Source organism: Hyperolius riggenbachi, chromosome 1, assembly GCF_040937935.1.
Source record: "Hyperolius riggenbachi isolate aHypRig1 chromosome 1, aHypRig1.pri, whole genome shotgun sequence".
In the NCBI taxonomy this organism is placed as follows: domain Eukaryota; kingdom Metazoa; phylum Chordata; class Amphibia; order Anura; family Hyperoliidae; genus Hyperolius; species Hyperolius riggenbachi.
The window spans coordinates 112,792,643-112,811,968 of record NC_090646.1 but is presented as its reverse complement, the minus strand read 5'-3'; the positions used below and the strand labels follow the sequence as shown (position 1 = coordinate 112,811,968).

General features: G+C 44.8%; 1 protein-coding gene across 1 annotated transcript in view; it reads left to right on the top strand.

The window, feature by feature from the left end:
* The first annotated feature begins 282 nt into the window (after positions 1 to 282).
* CCKAR (cholecystokinin A receptor) overlaps positions 283 to 19,326 on the top strand; it is a 68,556-nt gene continuing 49,512 nt past the window's right edge. Inside the window, exons 1-2 of the mRNA XM_068271766.1 lie at positions 283 to 415; positions 13,498 to 13,749. Coding sequence (XP_068127867.1) covers positions 283 to 415; positions 13,498 to 13,749 — 385 coding nt within the window. The remainder of the gene's footprint in view (positions 416 to 13,497; positions 13,750 to 19,326) is intronic.

Here is a 19,326-nt window from a genome sequence, read left to right as displayed (position 1 = left end):
CCAATCATATCAGAGAGGGTGGGACGTAGCAGAATAGAGTTACACTCTCACAATTCATGTGCTGCGCAGGCTGCCCATCTCTCTGCTAGAGAGAATTGAGTCATGTAGTGTGAAGAGAGTTGAGGACTATTCAGATTGCACACAATGCACTGAGTGCAAATACACTTCCCGGGGATTCCTACAGCTGATCTCACCCAGCATCTTATGCCAGGAGAGAGAATGGAGAGAGAATAATAGAGGCTGTCCTTTCCTCACACAATCACCGGTATCAACCTGTGAATCATGGAAGCAGTGTACGATCTGCGAATTGACAATGATACCATTTACAATGGGATCCTCTGTGAAATCACAGACACTGGAGCCATAATCAGCTGTTTGGGGGACTATTCACACAATACAACTCTGCCTGGTAAAGGTATGTGCGGACTGCGGTGTCACTGAGCATCACTGACTGTTGCTTGCGTTTTGGTAAACTGGCATATGTTTTGACAGTTGTAGAAAAAGTAAGTAGTTTGTAGCTCTTTAGTCTGTATGAATTGTAAGTTTCAGTAGCCACTAGAGTAGATTTATTATTTTTATTTATTTATATAGCTCTAACATCTTCCGTAGCGCTGTACATAGTACAAAACAAATATTGGGTAACATAAATACATGAGAAGTTTAAAACGCTGTACAGTCAGGACATCCAGCAACACAAGTACAAATACATGCATAGTAGATAAGTGGTTTGAGACATCATCACCAATATTGGTGCATGTTCATATGATAAAATACAGCAGACTAAGAAACAGTAGGAGGGTGTCCCTGCCCTTGCAAGCTTACAATCTAGATTTATCGAGACACACAGGGAACACTGGGGCAAAAGCAGAGCAGACGTTTTAGATGTCAGATGACATTCTGATTGGTAGCTTACAAGTTGTTTGCTTTTGCTGTGCACTAATCTCAATAATGACATCTCATTTTGTTTATGTTTTTTTTTGACAGGGCATGCTGGGTTTTGTAGTACCATAGCTTAAGGCATTGCCTGTCTCCTCGTTTTAAAGGAAACCTAAAGCAAGAGGGATATAGAGGTTCCCATATTTATTTCCTATTTTTAAAAATGCATATTACCTGGCTGTCTTGCAGATCCTCTGCCTTTAATATCTTTAGCCACAGACCCTGAACAAGCATTCAGAACAGGTGCTCTGACTGAAGTCTGACTGAATTAGCTGCATGCTTGATCCTGAATATGTGATTCAGAGACTATTGCAGCCAAAGAGATCAACAGGACTGCCAGGCAACTGGTATTGCTTATAAGGAAATAAATATGGAAGCCTCGCTTTAGGTTCCCTTTAAACTTGTTTTATGCTATTTAGCTATACATGGGTCAATTGTGGTCCAACGTGGCAAGTACTCATCGATTGGTTATCATGTTGTTTACTTGATTGCAATTAGATTTCATCAGAAATCTAATCAAGAATCGATGGACCCACTAGCTTTGTACCGCTTGATGAAATATGACTCTAAGTGGCTGTTGATCTCCTCCTGCTCCTCCCCCTGCCCGTGTTCATGGAGACTTTTCAACATGCTGATCGCCCCTTTGATCAACAAACTGCCCAATATCAATCAAAAATTGAATGCGCGCGTCAAAGGCAATAGATCCCCTGCTAATTTCATCAGAGTGATCAAATTGGATTTAAGAATCGATACATGTGAGGCTGGCCTTAGGGACACACAATATGAGATAATGGGGGTGATTTATGGTCTATTGGCCAATACATGCCTCATTGTCTTAGTGCAGGCGGAGGATAAAACTGGAATGGGCAACACACCTCATTATCTTTTCTGTCAGTTGCATAACCTATTCATTAGGTTTTATTTTACTTGGTTGAATTCTATATTTTTCACAAAATACATGCAACTTTAATTTCCAGTCTTATAAACTGCAACTATGTCCTGCTAAAGGACCTCTATCGCAGAAAATTGTAGCATTTAAAATACATGTAAACACATACAGATAAGAAGTAGTTTTCTTCCAGAATAAAATGAGCTATAAATTACTTTTCTCCTATGTTGCTGTCACTTACGGTAGTTAGTACAAATCTGACGAAGTGGAGCAGTTTTTGACTAGTCCATCTCTTCATGGGGGATTCTCAGTATTTAAATTATTTATTACAAAAGCAATAACTGAAAAGGATCTATCTTAAAATGACAGCTTCCCCCTACCTGTTTGCACACTATTCTGGCAGTTGGACTGCCGTAGCAACTTCCGTTCACTAAGTGCTTTTGGAAATAAAGAAAACCCTGAGAATCCCCAATGAGGAGATGGGCTAGTCCAAAACTTGTCAGTTCTGTCATATTTCTACTAGCTACTGTAAGTGACAGCAACATAGGAGACAAATAATTTATAGCACATTTTACTCTGGATGAAACATACTTTTTATTTATGCATTTTAAATGTTACAATGTTTTTGCGATAGTGGTCCTTTAAGGTTTGGTTAGATACATAATAATAGCATTTCTTGACATGAACTGATTAGCAGCATAGAAAACTTACTAACAAATGTAAAACTACTTGCCCCAAAATATAAAACATCCCAGTCTATTTTACCCAAGTTTATTAAATATATTTTAAAGGAGTACTGTAGGGAGAAAATGAGTTGAACTTACCTGGGGCTTCCAACGGTCCCCCACAGACGTCCTGTGCCCGCGCAGCCACTCACCGATGCTTCGTTCCCGCCTCTGGTTCACTTCCAAAATTTCCGACTTTAAAGTCTGAAAACCACTGCGCCTGTGCAGCCATGTCCTCTCTCCCACTGATGTCACCAGGAGTGTATGGCGCAGGCGCAGACCATACTGGGCCGTACACTCCCAGTGACATCAGCAGGAGCGAAGACACAGCCGCGCAGGCGCAGTGGTTTTCAGACTTTAAAGTCGGAAATTCTGGAAGTGAGCCCGAGGCGGGGACCGGAGCATCAGTGACTGGCAGCGCCGGCACAGGACGCCTGCGGGGAACCATTAGAAGGCCCAGGTAAGTCTTTTTCCCCCGACCCCCTACAGTACTCCTTTAAATACTGCTACACAAGGTCCTGAAACCTGTGTGTTTATATAAGCTTCCTGTAATCCCCTGCACAGCAGAAATCACACTGAGATACTGTTAGTGTGTAGCATTGGGCAATACTGTCATCTGGGTATATTTCACACAGTGCGAGCTGATGGGAGCGTAACAGAGGAAGAGCAAAGTAATGATTATTTCTGTTGGGAAGGTGGCACCATAGGTAATAATAGTATCAGTAAAAAGTGATTATCAATACTCAGTTATTTTGGGTTTTTGGACACTGTTTTGTTAGTGATTTCAGTGGATATTTCCTGCTACTTGCCTTATCCTAACTAATGTTGTTAACATTATCCCCTACCTGACAACTAACCCTTACCTCTCCCCTTAAAGAGTACCTGAAGTGACATGTGACATGATAAGATAAACATAGGTACATATAATACTAGCCCTAGTAAGAAATTCTCTGAAGTCCCTTTCTGTTTTCTAGTACAGCAATAGTTGGTATACATGCATAAGAGCTTGTTGACAGCTTGTCAAAATCAGTCTGGTTTTCTGAACAGTGAATAAAAACCAAAACCGCTGAGAGACAGTGAGATAAGGATTCTAATGAGGTTTTACTGCAGGAAAGTTCAAAGGCTCAGGATGTTAATTCAGAGTGGTTGATTCACTATAACAAATAGCGTACCTTATCAGAGTTAACATGCCTTATCAGAGTTAATGTGCCGTATTGGCGTTAACATACCTTATCAGAGTTAACATGCCTTATCGGAGGTAAAATGTATTATCAGAGTTAGCATGCCTTATCAGAGTAGCGTAGCGAGTGCTACGAACTTATGCCTGCTACTTGGCAATAACGGGAGCTCCACTCGTCCTGCCCTGAGCCCCTGCGGGTCCAATCACTGTAAAGGACATTATCCCCGCACTTTGATTGGCCCATTAGGCTGCCTGTCACTTGACAGGAAACTTGACAGGCAGCCTATTGGACCAATCATAGGGCGGTAATAATGTAATTTAAAGTGATTGGACCTGCAGGGGCTCAGGGCAGAAAGAGCGGAGCTCTCGTCATTGCCAATTAGCAGTCATAAGTTTGTAGCACTCGCTACGCTACTTTGATAAGGCACGCTAACTCTGATAAGACATGTTAACTCTGATAAGGCATATTAACTCTGATTAGGCAAGCTATTTGTTATAGTGAATCAACCCCTCTGAATTACCATCCTGAGCCATTTGTGATTCATTTTTTCTCCTAAGTTTTCTCACCTTATCAATAAAATGCCTTTAAGATACTGGCAAGCAATACAATACTCATAATAATTTTGACAGTACTTTTTCACCTACTTTTTAGTACTTTTCCAATTGCAAAGTGCTGAAAAGTAATTTTAAATAGAAGATGAAAAATGATCTCCTAGGAGAAAACTAAGGAGAAAAAGTGAATTGCCATATGGCCACCTGTCTTTAAGTTTAGAATTATGTTGTTATCTTAAAGGAATACTATCAATACCCAACTGTTCTAAAATGACAATGTACAAATAATGTCTAAATAGCTGTGTAAACATTTTCCTAATTTTCATGTTAACCTCCTTGCCGGTTATCCCGAGCTCAGCTCGGGGTAACCTGCGCAGGAGGATATCTCAGGCCCCGCTGGGCCGATTTGCATAATTTTTTTTTTGTTACAAGCAGCTAGCACTTTGCTAGCTGCTTGTAACTTCCGATCGCCGCCGCTCGCCGCCGATCCGCCGCAATCCGCCGCGCCGAGTGGCTCCCCCCCGCCCCACAGCCCTGCGCTGCCTGGCCAATCAGTGCCAGGCAGCGTTGAGGGGCGGATCGGGATTCCCTATGACGTCCCGACGTCCATGACGTCGGTGACGTCATCCCGCCCCGTCGCCATGGCGACCGGGGAAGCCCTGCAGGAAATCCCGTTCTCAACGGGATTCCCTGCATACTCTGATCGCCGAAGGCGATCGGAGTGGGTGGGGGGATGCCGCCGCTTAGCGGCTATCATGTAGCGAGCCCTTGGCTCGCTACATGATTTAAAAAAAAAAAAATTAAAAAAATGTGCAGCGCTGCCTCCTTGCAGGATTTTTTAGACCGGCAAGGAGGTTAAATATCAGAGGCAAAAGCTTTAATTCATTTTCTGTAGGATTTAATTCTATTGGGACAAAACATTTGCAAAGGGGTGCCTGCTTAAAGAGAACCAGAGCTACAGAGAACCAGAGCTGTTATACATACCTGGGGCTTCCTCCAGCCCCATAAGCCTGGGTTGCTCCCACGTCGCCGTCCTCAGCTGCCTGGATCCGCCGGTACCGGGTCCCGTCATTTCCGCCAGTCGGCCGGCGGACGCGGCCAATTGTCCGCGGCTCCCTCCATATGCTTACGCGTGCGCTGGATACTGCGCAGCCGCATGCGTAAGGCTATGGAGGGAGCCCCTATGCATGCGGATAATTGGTCGCGTTCACCGGAAGTGACGGGACCCGGTACCGGCGATAGAGGAAGCAGAGGATGGCAGCGTGGGAGCGATCCAGGCTTATGGGGCTGGAGGAAGCCCCAGGTATGTATAAAAGCTTTATTATTTTTCTCTGGTTCCCTTTAAATGCACAGCCAGTGTTGTTTTTTGCATATCAGACTACAGAGTATTTTTTCCCTGAAAACAAAAAAGTTATGAAAAGCTGTTAAATCACTGACAATTAATGTTTACATTACAGTTACATTTCCTCTGCTCTCTGCAGTCTGCAAACAGCTCAGAAACACAGGCAGCTTCTGAGAGCTTAGGGCCCTTTCACACCTAAGCGGGAATCGTGCGATTCCCGCCAATCGCTAAAGCGCTAGCATTTTTAAAAAACGCTAGTGCTTTATTAGTCTATGGCAGTGTTCACACTTGAGCGATTAGCAATAATCGCGGGTGTTCCAGGATTATCGCTAATCGCAAATGTGTTGCATGCAGCATTTTTCTGGCGATTTAGGAGCGATCACCATTAGCATACATAGAAACGCTAATCGTGATCGTTTCAAAAACTCGATTTTGTACAGTGATTTTTCTGCGTTAAATCGCGGAAAAATCACCCACAGAAAACGCTACCGCAAATCGATAGTGGTTAGCGATTTTAGGTGTGAATGGGCCCTAAAGGCCCATACACACGTCTGATTTTTGCGAACGACGGGTCGTTTGAACGTCCCGTCGTTCAGTCGTTCGCACGCCAAATCGGGCTTGTGTACAGACTGTCGTTCGGGTGATAAGACTGGTCCTGAGCGATCCGCCGTTCGCAAAATCAGACGTGTGTATGAGCCTTTACTCTCACACACAGTTACACACAGAGATAACAGTGAGGGAATCCTCCTCCCCTCATTGTTCACTCTCCTGTCAGTTCAGAGTGAAAGGAATTTATTACAGTAAACAAATGAGATAAGCAAATTAAATGTATACATCATTATTTACCAGCACTTCAGGAACTCTCTCAAACTCAGGTTAAAAAACACATGTTAATCGATAGTGTCCCTTTAAGGATTGAAACCTTAACTTCAGACATAACTCCTTAACTTAAGGACATAATCCTTATTTTAAGAACAGCAAGATGTAAATGACTTAGTAAATACTAAATGCTTTATCACCATGGTAAAATCAGCTCAGAATCATTATTAAACATAGGAGATAAGCTTAGTGAATTGTGGCCATTGATATACAACCCAACATTACTTCTCCATGATCTTCCTAGTATTGGATACAAGTAATTATATGTCCTGAGTCCTGATACTGCTTCCAGCACACTCTGTGCCCAATGTGTCAGTGATGAGACAAGCTGCCTAGTGTCTTGCATGCCTGGCTATATACAGTGGGATGCAAAAGTTTGGGCAACCTTGTTAATCGTCATGATTTTCCTGTATAAATCGTTGGTTATTACGATAAAAATGTCAGTAAAATATATCATATAGGAGACACATACAGTGATATTTGAGATGTGAAATAAAGTTTATTGGATTTACAGAAAGTGTGCAATAATTGTTTAAACAAAATTAGGCAGGTGCAAGTGAAATCAATATTTAGTAGATCCTCCTTTTGCAGAAATGACAGCCTCTTAATGCTTCCTGTAGGTTCTAATGAGAGTCTGGATTCTAGTTGAAGGTATTTTGGACCATTCCTCTTTACAAATCATCTGTAGTTCATTCAGGTTTGATGGCTTCCGAGCATGGACTGCTCTCTTTAACTCACACCACAAATTTTCAATTATATTCAGGTCTGGGGACTGAGATGGCCATTCCAGAATGTTGTACTTGTTCCTCTGCATGAATGCCTTAGTGGATTTTGAGCAGTGGTTAGGGCTGTTGTCTTGGTGAAAGATCCAGCCCCGGCGCAGCTTCAGCTTTGTCACTGATTCCTGGACATTGGTCTCCAGAATCTGCCGGTACTGAGTGGAATCCAAGCGTCCCCCTAAACTTTGACAAGATTCCCAATCCCTGCACTGGCCACACAATACCACAGCATGATGGAACCACTACCATATTTTACTGTAGGTAGCAGGTGTTTTTCTTGAAATGCTGTGTCCTTTTTTTCTCCATGCATAACGCCCGTGTTAAGCCCAAATAACTCATACAGCATCTCTTTGTGTAAAGTGTGCTGAATGGTTGAATGATGCACAGTGACTCCATCTGCAGCAAGGTCATGTTGTAGGCCTTTGGTGCTGGTCTGTGGGTTGACTCTGACTGTTCTCACCATTCATCGCTTCTATCTATCCGAGATTTTTCTTGGTCTTCCACTTCGAGCCTTAACTTGAACTGAGCCTGTGGTCTTCCTTTTCCTCAGCATGTTCCTAACTGTGTAAAAAAACAGCTGAAATCTCTGAGACAGCTTTCTGTATCCTTCCCCTAAACCATGGTGGTGAACAATCTTTGTCTTCAGGTCATTTGAGAGTTGTTTTGAGTCCCCCATGTTGCTACTCTTCAGAGGAAATTAAAAAAGGAGGGAAACTTACAATAGATCCCCTTAAATACTCTTTCTTATAATTGGATTCAACTGTGTATGTAGGTCAGGGGTCACTGAGCTTACCAAGCCAATGTGAGTTCCAATAAGTACTTCTAAAGGTTTTGGAATCAATAAAATTACAACAGTGACCCAAATGTATGCCCCTGATTAATTGTATTTAAACAATTATTGCACAATTTCTGTAAATCCAATAAACTTAATTTCACTTCTCAAATATCACTGTGTGTGACTCCTATATGATATATTTAACTGACATTTTTTTATCGTAACAACCAACGATTTATACAGGAAAATCATGACGATTAACAAGATTGCCCAAACGCATCCCACTGTAGTAAAGCAGGGTACTACATGAAGAGAATTTGAAGTATTTTGGCAGATAAAACAGCTCAGGCATACAGTTTAGATGTCTGTAGTTCTATTTAAGTCTGTGTGCATGGATAATGAAGAGTTTCAATACTCTGGGCACATTTGATTGATAATTGGGAGCCTGTAGCTGTAAGCAGTTGATCACTGTAATTTGAAATCATGTAAGAGACTTTCTGTTAACCAATCAAGCAAGGTGGTGCGGTATTGCATGCAAAGGAAGGTATCCGCAAGCCCCATTCAAGACTTCTGGTTATTTGAATGGGCAAAGTGAAAGCTGCAAATTTAAAATGTCAAAAGCAGAAGATTAAGAAGAAAGAACTTATTTATTTGTCAACCGCCTTCGAGAATACCTCGGGTGACTTTTGTGCAATTAAAATTACCCGCACGGTGTAGCAATAACGTAGAATTACTCAAAGTACAGCTTCAAACGACAGCCAAAGACAGCGACGCACTAGCACAGCTAAAGAACCAGGAGCCCCGGTGTGAGTTTTATATTGGGTTCCTTCCCAAGGACAGCCACGATGTCAGACAGGTGTAAGCAGGGGAGGGGAACAGTTTGAGAATGATTACCACTATACAAGCTAAAAAAAGTTTCATACTCACCTATGGAGGAGGAAGGCTCTGGACCCCAAAGAGCCTTCCCGGCTCTGGATCTCATAGAGCCTTTAGTGGTCATCTCTCCATAACCTCTGTCCACTGCTGTCCCCATGAAAGTTTTTTGACCAACTGGTTGAATACACCTTCAGGAGTCCTTGTGAAAGCATCGGAATTGCTTGGGTTTGTACTGTGCGGGTGCTAGTGTAAACTCACAAGTGCGGAGTATGGAGCCACTCATCTTCAGAAGTACTCGGGGGTCCGAGTATTTCTGAAGACTTTCGAGGACTCCCAAACTTGCCAAATTTGAACGGGGGACAGCGTGGGAGAGAGGACCGGAAAGGTTATATAGGATCCAGAGCCTTCTCCCTCTATAGGTAAGTATTTTTTTTTATTTTAGCTTTACATTTGTTTTAAAGCACAAATAGAGATGATCATTACCACCATAGTACCTATGAAGACTGGACGGGGAACACAGTGCTGCTAGGCGAGAGTGCTATTCACCACGCCATCATGCTGCCCATTGTTCCTTCCCTCTGTCAGATGGGACACGGCTGCGGGCGGATGCGGGCGTGCGAAAATCTGCAGCATGCTGCAGATTATCGGACCGCTCCGCGCCGCATCGCACAACATGCACGCAGTGGAAACTATTCCACTGGCGTGCATGTGTTTCAGCACACCTGCGGTGCGATGCGGCTATGCAGCCGCATCACAATGCTCCTAGTGGAACGAGCCCTTATGTTCCTAACTGCCCTTAGAATCTTACAGTCTAATAACTGTCTCATATCGTCCTTAGTGGGAAGCAGGAGTATGGGGCGCATGAGACAAAAAGGGCGCCCCATTCACTCCCATTATAAATATCGTTTAATGGGCGCCGAACAGGGGAAAAAAGGCGCCGGAGATTATTAACGTTTTACAAACGGCGCCCTGAGATTTTTAAGGTTTTATAACTGTGCTTGTGATGATTTAACTTCAGAAAATGAGCCCGTGACGAATAACGTTTATAAAGATACTAAACATATTTATCCTGTTTAATTAAAACATGATTTAACATTTTAACCCTTACTGTTTGTAAAACATTATTATTCACAAAATAAAGCGATCAGTACGTAACGTAAATTGTAATATATTTTTTACAATCACTATTTGTAAAACATTTCTAAAACATTATTATCCACCCCAAAAAAATTATTTAAATTTTTTTATTTAAATTTTATTTATTAATGTTTGTAAAACATATTATCCATAGGGGTTCTTAGGTTTAGGCACCACCAGGGGGGTCTTAGGTTTAGGCACCCCCAGGGGGTCTAGGGGTTAGGGATAGGTACAGGGAGGGCTTTGGGGTGGTTAGGTTTAGGCACCACCAGGGGGGTCTTAGGTTTAGGCACCACCAGGGGGGTCTTAGGTTTAGGCACCAGCAGGGGGGTCTTAGGTTTAGGCACCCCAGGGGGTCTAGGGGTTAGGGATAGGTATAGGGAGGGCTTTGGGGTGGTTAGTTTTAGGCACCACCAGGGTGTAATAATAAACGATAAATCAAGATTATCCATAACAATATATAATTATAATGTTTGAACAAATTTTACCGTTTTTTTAACAAACGTAATTATAAGTTTCAGTTTAGAAACAGGGAACATTAACGTTTTAAGAATTGCCGATTTAATACACATTATTTAATAATTTATAAATTCTTAAAACACTATTTGTAAACAAAATTCTACACAATATTTTTATAAACGATAATACTGCTTATCGTTTACACCACGCGCCCTTTTTTCCCCGACGCCCTTTTTTGATGTACGCCCTTAGTGACGTGAGCATGGGCGTCCGCACATATGGCAAAACCGGGCATCTGCCCGAGCCTGGCCGCCCGGTGCCCCCCCCTGGCCGCGTGCCCATGCAGCCAGCAGGAGGGGAACAGCGCAGAGATGAGAGAGAGCTATGGGCACAGTGGGGAAGGGCGGACGTCTCCCCCCCTTCCCTCACCTTAGGGGCTCTCTCTCCCTCGCTGTCCCCTCCGGAATGAAGTGTGCAGCGGCTGGCAGCGGGCGGAACTTACCTCCTCTCGCTCCTGCGCCGGAAGTTCTGGTGCCGCACTCTGGTCTGGATCAGACCAGAGTAGCGGCTAATCCATCCGGCGCGTGCCACGTGAGGAGGTAAGTTCCGCCCGCTACCAGCCGCTGCACACTTCATTCCGGACTCCGGAGGGGAGAGCGAGAGTGGAAGGGAGAGCCCCCTAAGGTGAGTGCCTATAGCTCTCCCTCTTTTCTGCGCTGCTCCCCTCCTGCTGGGGCACACATGGCGACCTTTTTTGGGGACATATACCCCTGCCTATATATACTGGGACATATCCCCCTGGCTACATATACTGGGACATATACCCCTGCCTACATATACTGGGACATATACCCCCTGCCTACATATACTGGGACATATACCCCCTGCCTACATATACTGGGACATATACCCCCTGCCTACATATACTGGTACATATACCCCCTGCCTACATATACTGGGACATATACCCCTGCCTACATATACTGGGACATATCCCCCTGGCTACATATACTGGGACATATACCCCCTGCCTACATATACTGAGACATATACCCCCTGCCTATATATACTGTGACATATACCCCCTGGCTACATATACTGGGACATATACCCCCTGGCTACATATACTGGGACATATCCCCCTGCCTACATATACCCCTGCCTACATATACTGGGACATATACCCCTGCCTACATATACTGGGACATATACCCCTGCCTACATATACTGGGACATATACCCCTGCCTACATATACTGGGACATATCCCCCTGGCTACTTTTTCTGGGGACATATACCCCTGCCTACATATACTGGGACATATCCCCCTGGCTACATATACTGGGACATATACCCCCTGCCTACATATACTGAGACATATACCCCCTGCCTACATATACTGGGACATATACCCCCTGGCTACATATACTGGGACATATCCCCCTGGCTACATATACTGGGACATATACCCCTGCCTACATATACTGGGACATATCCCCCTGGCTACATATACTGGGACATATACCCCTGCCTACATATACTGGGACATATACCCCTGCCTACATATACTGGGGACATATACCCCTGCCTACATATACTGGGGACATATACCCCTGCCTACATATACTGGGGACATATACCCCTGACTACATATACTGGGCACATATACCCCTGGCTACCTGTTCTGGGGACATCTCTACCCCTGGCTACCAGTTCTGGGGACATCTATACCGCTGGCCACCTATTCTGGGGACACCGATAGACCTGGGGCTACCTATTTTTGGGGAACCACTGCTGTCAGATTGAGTGTATTTTGGGGAACTGCTGCCAGGTGAGAGGTGTCTACATATTAAGGGGGCATTCTGCCTATTTATGTGAAAAGCTGTCTATTTATGTGCCTCATGACTGCTGAATTTGTCTTGTTGCGGGCCTCATGGTTACTGACTTTGTCTTGTTGGGGGCCTCATGATTTGTTGGGGGCCTCAAGATTGCTGAATTTGTCTTGTTGGGGGCCTCATGATTGCTGAATTTGTCTTGTTGGGGGCCTCATGATTGCTGAATTTGTCTTGTTGGGGGCCTCATGATTGCTGAGTTGGTCATGTTGGGGGCCTCATGATTGCTGAATTTGTCTTGATGGGGGGGGGCCTCATGATTGCTAAATTTGTCTTGTTGGGGGTCACATGATTTCTAACTGCGAGACTATGGAAAAAGCTGAATCATCATCATATGAGACAATAGCATTGAACCTACTTTTTCCGCTTTTTAAAACAGAAAATGAAACTGGGAGGGTCTAAAAAAAATGAATAATTTTTTCAGGAGTACGATGGATGAAATTGTTTATCTTCACAGTTTATTTTCAACTTAATTTTCCATAATGTTCATGTATGAGTAAAAACGTTTGTATTTAGTTTAAATTGCTGTTGGCACTTTGTGATAGTAAAGTGACTTTGCAGTTTGGACACTCGACCTCCAAAAGGTTTGCCACCACTGTCCTAATCTAATGTCCCACCATTGCTTAGTTCATGTAAACTTGTCTCCACCCACGACCACACCCACATTCTGGTTCATGACCACACCCATTTTTCTCCTCTGCATGACGTAGCTCCATTTTACACCAACCCAAGTTTGCGGCGCGGCGCGCCGCCCCACTTTTCACTCCCCACTTTTTGTCCCCCCCTGGAAAATTTTCTGCGGACGCCCATGGACGTGAGGCCAGGTTTAGGGTGTAAGTGCCTGAGGCTAGCAATGCAAAGTAGTGGTTAGACTGTAAGCTCTTGAGGTCAGTGATCTGAGGAGGGAGACCGCCTCTCCCAGCTCTGCTAGAGATAAAATGGTGCTCTATGAGTGTAATTGTTTAGGAGGGCTGCAAGTGGTGGGGTTAAAACATAAGTCAAAAGCTGTCACTTCTGGATTTCTTGCCACAAATAAATCAGTCTTTTTTTAATACAAACTCTTTTTTCGTATTACAGATTTGCACAACGCTGTCCGGATTTTCCTCTACTCTCTGATCTTCCTGCTGGGTGTCATGGGGAACAGTCTAGTGATTGTGGTGCTGATAAGGAACAAGCGGATGAGGACAGTCACTAATATCTTCCTGCTCTCTCTGGCAGTCAGCGACCTCATGCTCTGCCTTTTCTGCATGCCTTTCACCCTCATTCCCAATCTGCTGGAGGATTTCATTTTCGGGAGCACAGTCTGCAGAGCTGCCTTCTATTTCATGGGTAAGTCACCAGTCAGCTCTGTCTCCTAAACATACACAGAAAGCAAACTCAGAAGACCTTGACTCATGAAAGCATGCACTGACTAAACAAGCCGTCCATCATACTTAATAACTGTGCTGTATTTATTTCGAAAGAAATGGACAGACTCCGGCACTCCATCAACATCTTCTCTTTATTCACGCCACATGTTACAGGTACAAAAGGACGCCCCTCAGTCTACAGCTGTTTCACGTGTACAACACGCCTCTTCAGGACACGTGGGGCCTGACACCCATCACTTCCTCCCCACCTATATACATGTAACTCCTCCCACCATCTACCTCTCTCTCACAGGGGGGAGGGGGGGATATTACGCTAAGTGAGGTGTATGGGTGGCAGTGTAATAAATACCAAATTCTTTCCTAGACCCTTATTTAAAAAAAGCATTAACTTCATCCCTCTCATTAAAACCCAGATTCCCCAGAGCCGTATTTATAGTGATGCAATTAAGATAGTGTAACTGAGCGGTTTAGCGTTCCCGCAGTCTACAATGTGCATCATAGAGTGACCTTAAAGAGAAATAACCAGAAAGAGCCCAGTTCGCAGTGTATTAAGCCTTTAGGCAATACTCACTATCAGGGGTGTAACTGGGGGGGACAGCCCCAGGTGTGTGTGTGTGTGTGGGGGGGGGGGGGGCAACTACTAACCTTCCCTTTCTCTGATACTCCAGATCAGGTGTTTTTGTGGCTACACATGTTATGGGTGTGAAGATCCTGATGACCACACTTTTTTACGAGCCTCTTAGGATGGGCCCTCAGGCTATGGGAGTCACCAAGAAGAGGCAAAGGAAGAGTTGTGAATATTAACCTCCCTGGTGGTAATCCTGAGCTGAGCTCGGTCTAGCCGCCGGAGGCTTAATGGAAGTGAATTGAGGCAGCCGGGACCTTTTATATACCTCCTGGGTGATCCAGATGTCGATAGCACTTCTGTTTCCTGTCCTTGGAGGTAGAGATGGCTGGAACCTCCTATTTTATGTTCCCAAACCTCGAATGCGAACTTCCGCAAAAGTTCGGGTTCGCGCGAACTTCGCGAACCGCAATAGACGTCAATGGGGATTCCAACTTTGAAAACTACAAACACTAATTCTGGCCACAAAAGTGATGGAAAAGATGTTTCAAGGTGTCTAACACCTGGAGGGGGGCATGGCGGAGTGGGATACACGCCAAAAGTCCCGGGGAAAAATCAGGATTTGACGCACAGCAGCGTTTTAAGGGCAGAAATCACATTGAATGCTAAATTGAAGGCCTAAAGTGCTTTAAAACATCTTGCATGTGTATACATCAATCAGGGAGTGTAATTAGAGTACTGCTTCACACTGGCACACCAAACTCACTGTGTAACGCACTGCAAACAGCTGTTTACGTAGTGACGGCCGTGCTGGACTGGTGCGCACCATGGCCAGCCGATGGTGGTTTTCAAGCCCATATGGTCGGGCACAGTGACTGAGTGTCCAGCTGATCGAATTTGGTCTGTCCACAATGAAGCAACGACCTTATTATCTCGGGTTTGCCCCCCCCTCCCGAGACACTCATATAGCCGGCGGTCATTGCTTCATTGGGATATGCAAGCCCCTTCACCACAGCAAGGTAACGATCACGAAGGGGAGTTGACACATGTACATGCCTTTTGTTTTGTTGTTGCAGCTGCAGTGCAGCCATAAAAATTAGGCAGGCATGTACACACACCAGAAAAAAATTGTTTTGTTAGCGGCTGCTGCTAGCAGCGGCCTTAAACATTCAGGAATCCAGGCTGGAGTCCTGGACCCTGTTGGTGGTGGTAGAGAAGGCAGTCAAGCGGCATGCAGGCAGAGATGCTGAGGTACCCTGAACAGGTATGCAGTGACTGGTATTACAAATATGCAGCTGTCCCACACAGGTGCAGTGAAAAGGTAGCAGTATAGCAATTACCAAGGGCCAGGTGCGACTGACAGCAGGGCTGTATATGCAAGTGTCAGTGGGCCACACACAAAAAAAAACAAAAAACACATCAAAAGAACATTAGCTCTCAAAAGAGCTGTTTTGGGGTGCTTCTTAGCAATAAGTATCAGCAAGGAGCAAGCTAACAAGCCTAACAAGAGCCTAACTGAGCTTTCCCTATGTCTCTGCAGCAACCTCACCCTTTTCTATTTACTGCAGCCACACCGAGTGAGGGAAATGGCCGACACAGCTGCCTTATATGGGGGGAGGGGGGGGGGGCTTCAGGAGGGAGTGTAGCCTGATTGGCTACCATGTGTCTGCTGACTGTGATGTAGAGGGTCAAAGTTGAGCCTAATGATGTAGAATAGGGGGCGGTGGAGGTGAGTGAGTGCTGGGCTGCAGCTGGCTTCCTGGCAGCATGATTGTTTCCTGATTTTAGGGTCTGAAATGTTCAGAAAAGACCCTAAAATCTGGAAATAATCATACCGCCAGTGAGGTTAAATAACCCCATTAAAATGTTTCTCTGGGCCCCATGATTTGTAGTTACGTCCTTGCATACCCTCTGTTTTCTCACATTATTAATTGCTGCATGCAGTGGTACTTTCCTTAGCATTAACCATTAGGCAGCCCAAAAAAGTAATGCAGGGCTGAATTTTGAATGCAGGATTGAGCTTTTATAGTTACCTGTCCAGTCGGCTGGATCGGCTTCTTTTTTCTCCACCGCAGCGGTGATGTAACCCTGACATGTCTTCTCAGTTACGATCACATGATATGGCGTGAACTGGATCCAGGAGACAATTGCTTCAATTCATCAAGCATTACCGCATTCGGTAATGCTAAAAACAGCTGACTTAAGGGAGCACTTTAGAAAATGTTAATTCATCAAAGCTGTTACCGAATGAGAAGCTGAAATGACACAGCAATGAGATAAATTACCGACATGTGCTCAACAAATGTTAATTCATCAAGGTTCCCACATTCGCTAACACATTCGGTGTTTATCTCAAGCTCTCCCCTGTCGTTACAGGCTTCGAAAGCCTTCTGTGTGAATGTTTTCATGATTAGCAGGAGCAGGCAGCCAATAGAAACAGCCCCTGTTCTCCTGCAAGTGCAGCTGATAGGTCACACAGGCTTCTCCACACAAGCTTTCAGACCCCCCAGGCACTGTGCAGAGAGAACGGGTCAAAATATATCCCCAGATTCCCTTCGGTGGTGTAACCCTTTCAGGCCCTGTTTGATAATGCAAAGATGCTGGTGGTGAAATCACCAAGCATGGCATTTGTAATGTCTCCAGGAAGTTCATCTACGTTGTGGCAAATAAATAAAATGTTAAGAAAGACTGATGGACAGATTCAGAGCAGCAGAGGCAGTATAAATAACAGTAACTATAACACCTTTACATCTAAAGGGATGTCTGGATGCCTTCTATTGTTATCAGCTTGTAACAACACAGGGACATTCCAAGCTGCTCTGCACCACTCTGCTGTTATCTGTTATCGAACAGCCTTTGATGAACTGAAGCCGTAGTACTTCGGTAACTTAACAAACCTCTACCACACATGGGAAAATATTGATGAATTAGCACAGTGAAGTGTAAAATACCGAATGCGGTATTTTAAGGACTGGGGTTTTGTTATCGAACACCCTTTGATGAATTGAAGCCCATGTCAGCATTACAGCACCACCTGGTGGTGGAAGAGGAATGATGGGAGAGTCTCTTCCATCTCTTCCATAACCCCTCTTCCACCAGGGGGTGGCGATGTACTGCTTACACGGTCTCCTGGATACCGATCACATGTCATATCATGTGATCAGGACCCAGTAGATCTTCTGGAAGTTCACCGGTGGAGGAGGAGAAGAAGCCATCCGGGAACAGGTAACCATAACTGCTCCCTCCTGCCACTCGCAGATTTGCCGGCAGAGGTTTATGATGCACAGCAGGTCTTCAAACGAAAAACGTTGTTTGAAGTTGCTAATGGGTTAAGAGAAGGGAGGGAGGGTGAAAACCCTGGAAAATGTATACTGCAATACCTGTCCCAGTGACCAGTGTCATTCTCTTCTCTAGTGAAGGAACATGCAAACACATGGTATAGTACCGTGTTTGCCACTGTGCTGTATCACCTCTTTTTCTCAGCAACAACTGTAAACGTTTGGGAATTGAGGACACCAACAGCTGTGGCTTTGAAAGTGAAATGTTGCTTCATCCTTGCCTGATAGGATTTCAGCTGCGTAACAGCTCAGCTCTGTTGTATTTTTCATTTCATAATGTGCAAAATGTTTCCAGTGGATGACAGGTGTGAGCTAGAGGCAAGTAAATTAAGCATCGGGATTTTTTACATGGAGCCATGATGATGGTTTGCTGAAATAGGCAAGACTTTCCCGAAAAAGACATCATCTGGATGGCAGCATATGTTGCTTCAAGGCCTATCTATATCATTCATCACTAATGGTGCCTTAATAGATGTGCAAGCTACCCGTGCTACGTGCATTGATGTACTCTCATATGATCATGGATGCTGGCTTTTGAGCAGTGTGCTAATAGTGAGCCAGATGGTCCTTCTCCCTTGTAGCCCAGAAGATGTAACATCCATGTTTTCCAAAAATAATTCCAGATTTTGATTTGTTAGATGTTAGGACAGTTTCCCTCTTTCATTAAGTACATTGTGAATGAGATCAGGCCAAGACAGTGGCGGACAAAGCCAACAGTGGGCCCCTGTGCAGAATAAACAAGGGGCCCCATGTGAGTGGCCATAATCATAACAGATTACAGTTGGATCCAAATAATGTCGATAACATAAAAATACATGAATATAGGTTACATTCTGTAGGCACTGTAGCACACATTTCATACTTGCCCTCCTGGGTTTCAGAGAGAAATACACAGAGAAGAGCCTACAGAACAATCATGCCCTAACTGTAGTGCAGCTGCATGGGCCCCAGAGGGTATAGGGCACCTGCACGGCCTGCATGGGATTATGTCCGCCTCTGGGCCTAGAAAAAACGATAGTGTTTCAGGATAATGTTAACCTCCTTGGCGGTATGGACATGCGGTGGAGGGCGCCGCTCAGGCACCGCTGGGCCGATTTTCCCAAAAATTTTTTAAAACACGCAGCAAGCACTTTGCTTGCTGCTTGTTGGTCCCGATCACCGCTGCTCACCGCCGATGCGCCGCTATCCGCCGTGTAACCGCCGCCCAGCCGAGACCCCTGGGCAGCCTGGCCAATCAGTGCCAGGCAGCGCTGAGGGGTGGATCGGGACTCCGTCTGACGTCACTACGTATGTCATCGCGATCGTCGTCATGGCGACGGGGGAAGCCCTTAAGGAAATCCCGTTCAGAACGGGATTTCCTTACGTGGGTACGCGCCGGCGGCGATCAAAGTTACGAAGTTAAAATCATGTAGCTAACCTAGCGCTAGCTACATGATGTAGCTAGCGCTAGGTTAGCTACATGATTTAAAAAAATTTTTTTTTAAAACTGCTGCGCCGCCACCCTGGCGCAGGTAATAAAACGCCAGGGTAGTTAATATGGTTTCTTCTTTACATGATAGGTTTTTAACTTGAGTTTGTGAATGCTGTGAGGAACTGTGTGGTCACAGACAGTTGTTTTAACTACTTGCCGACC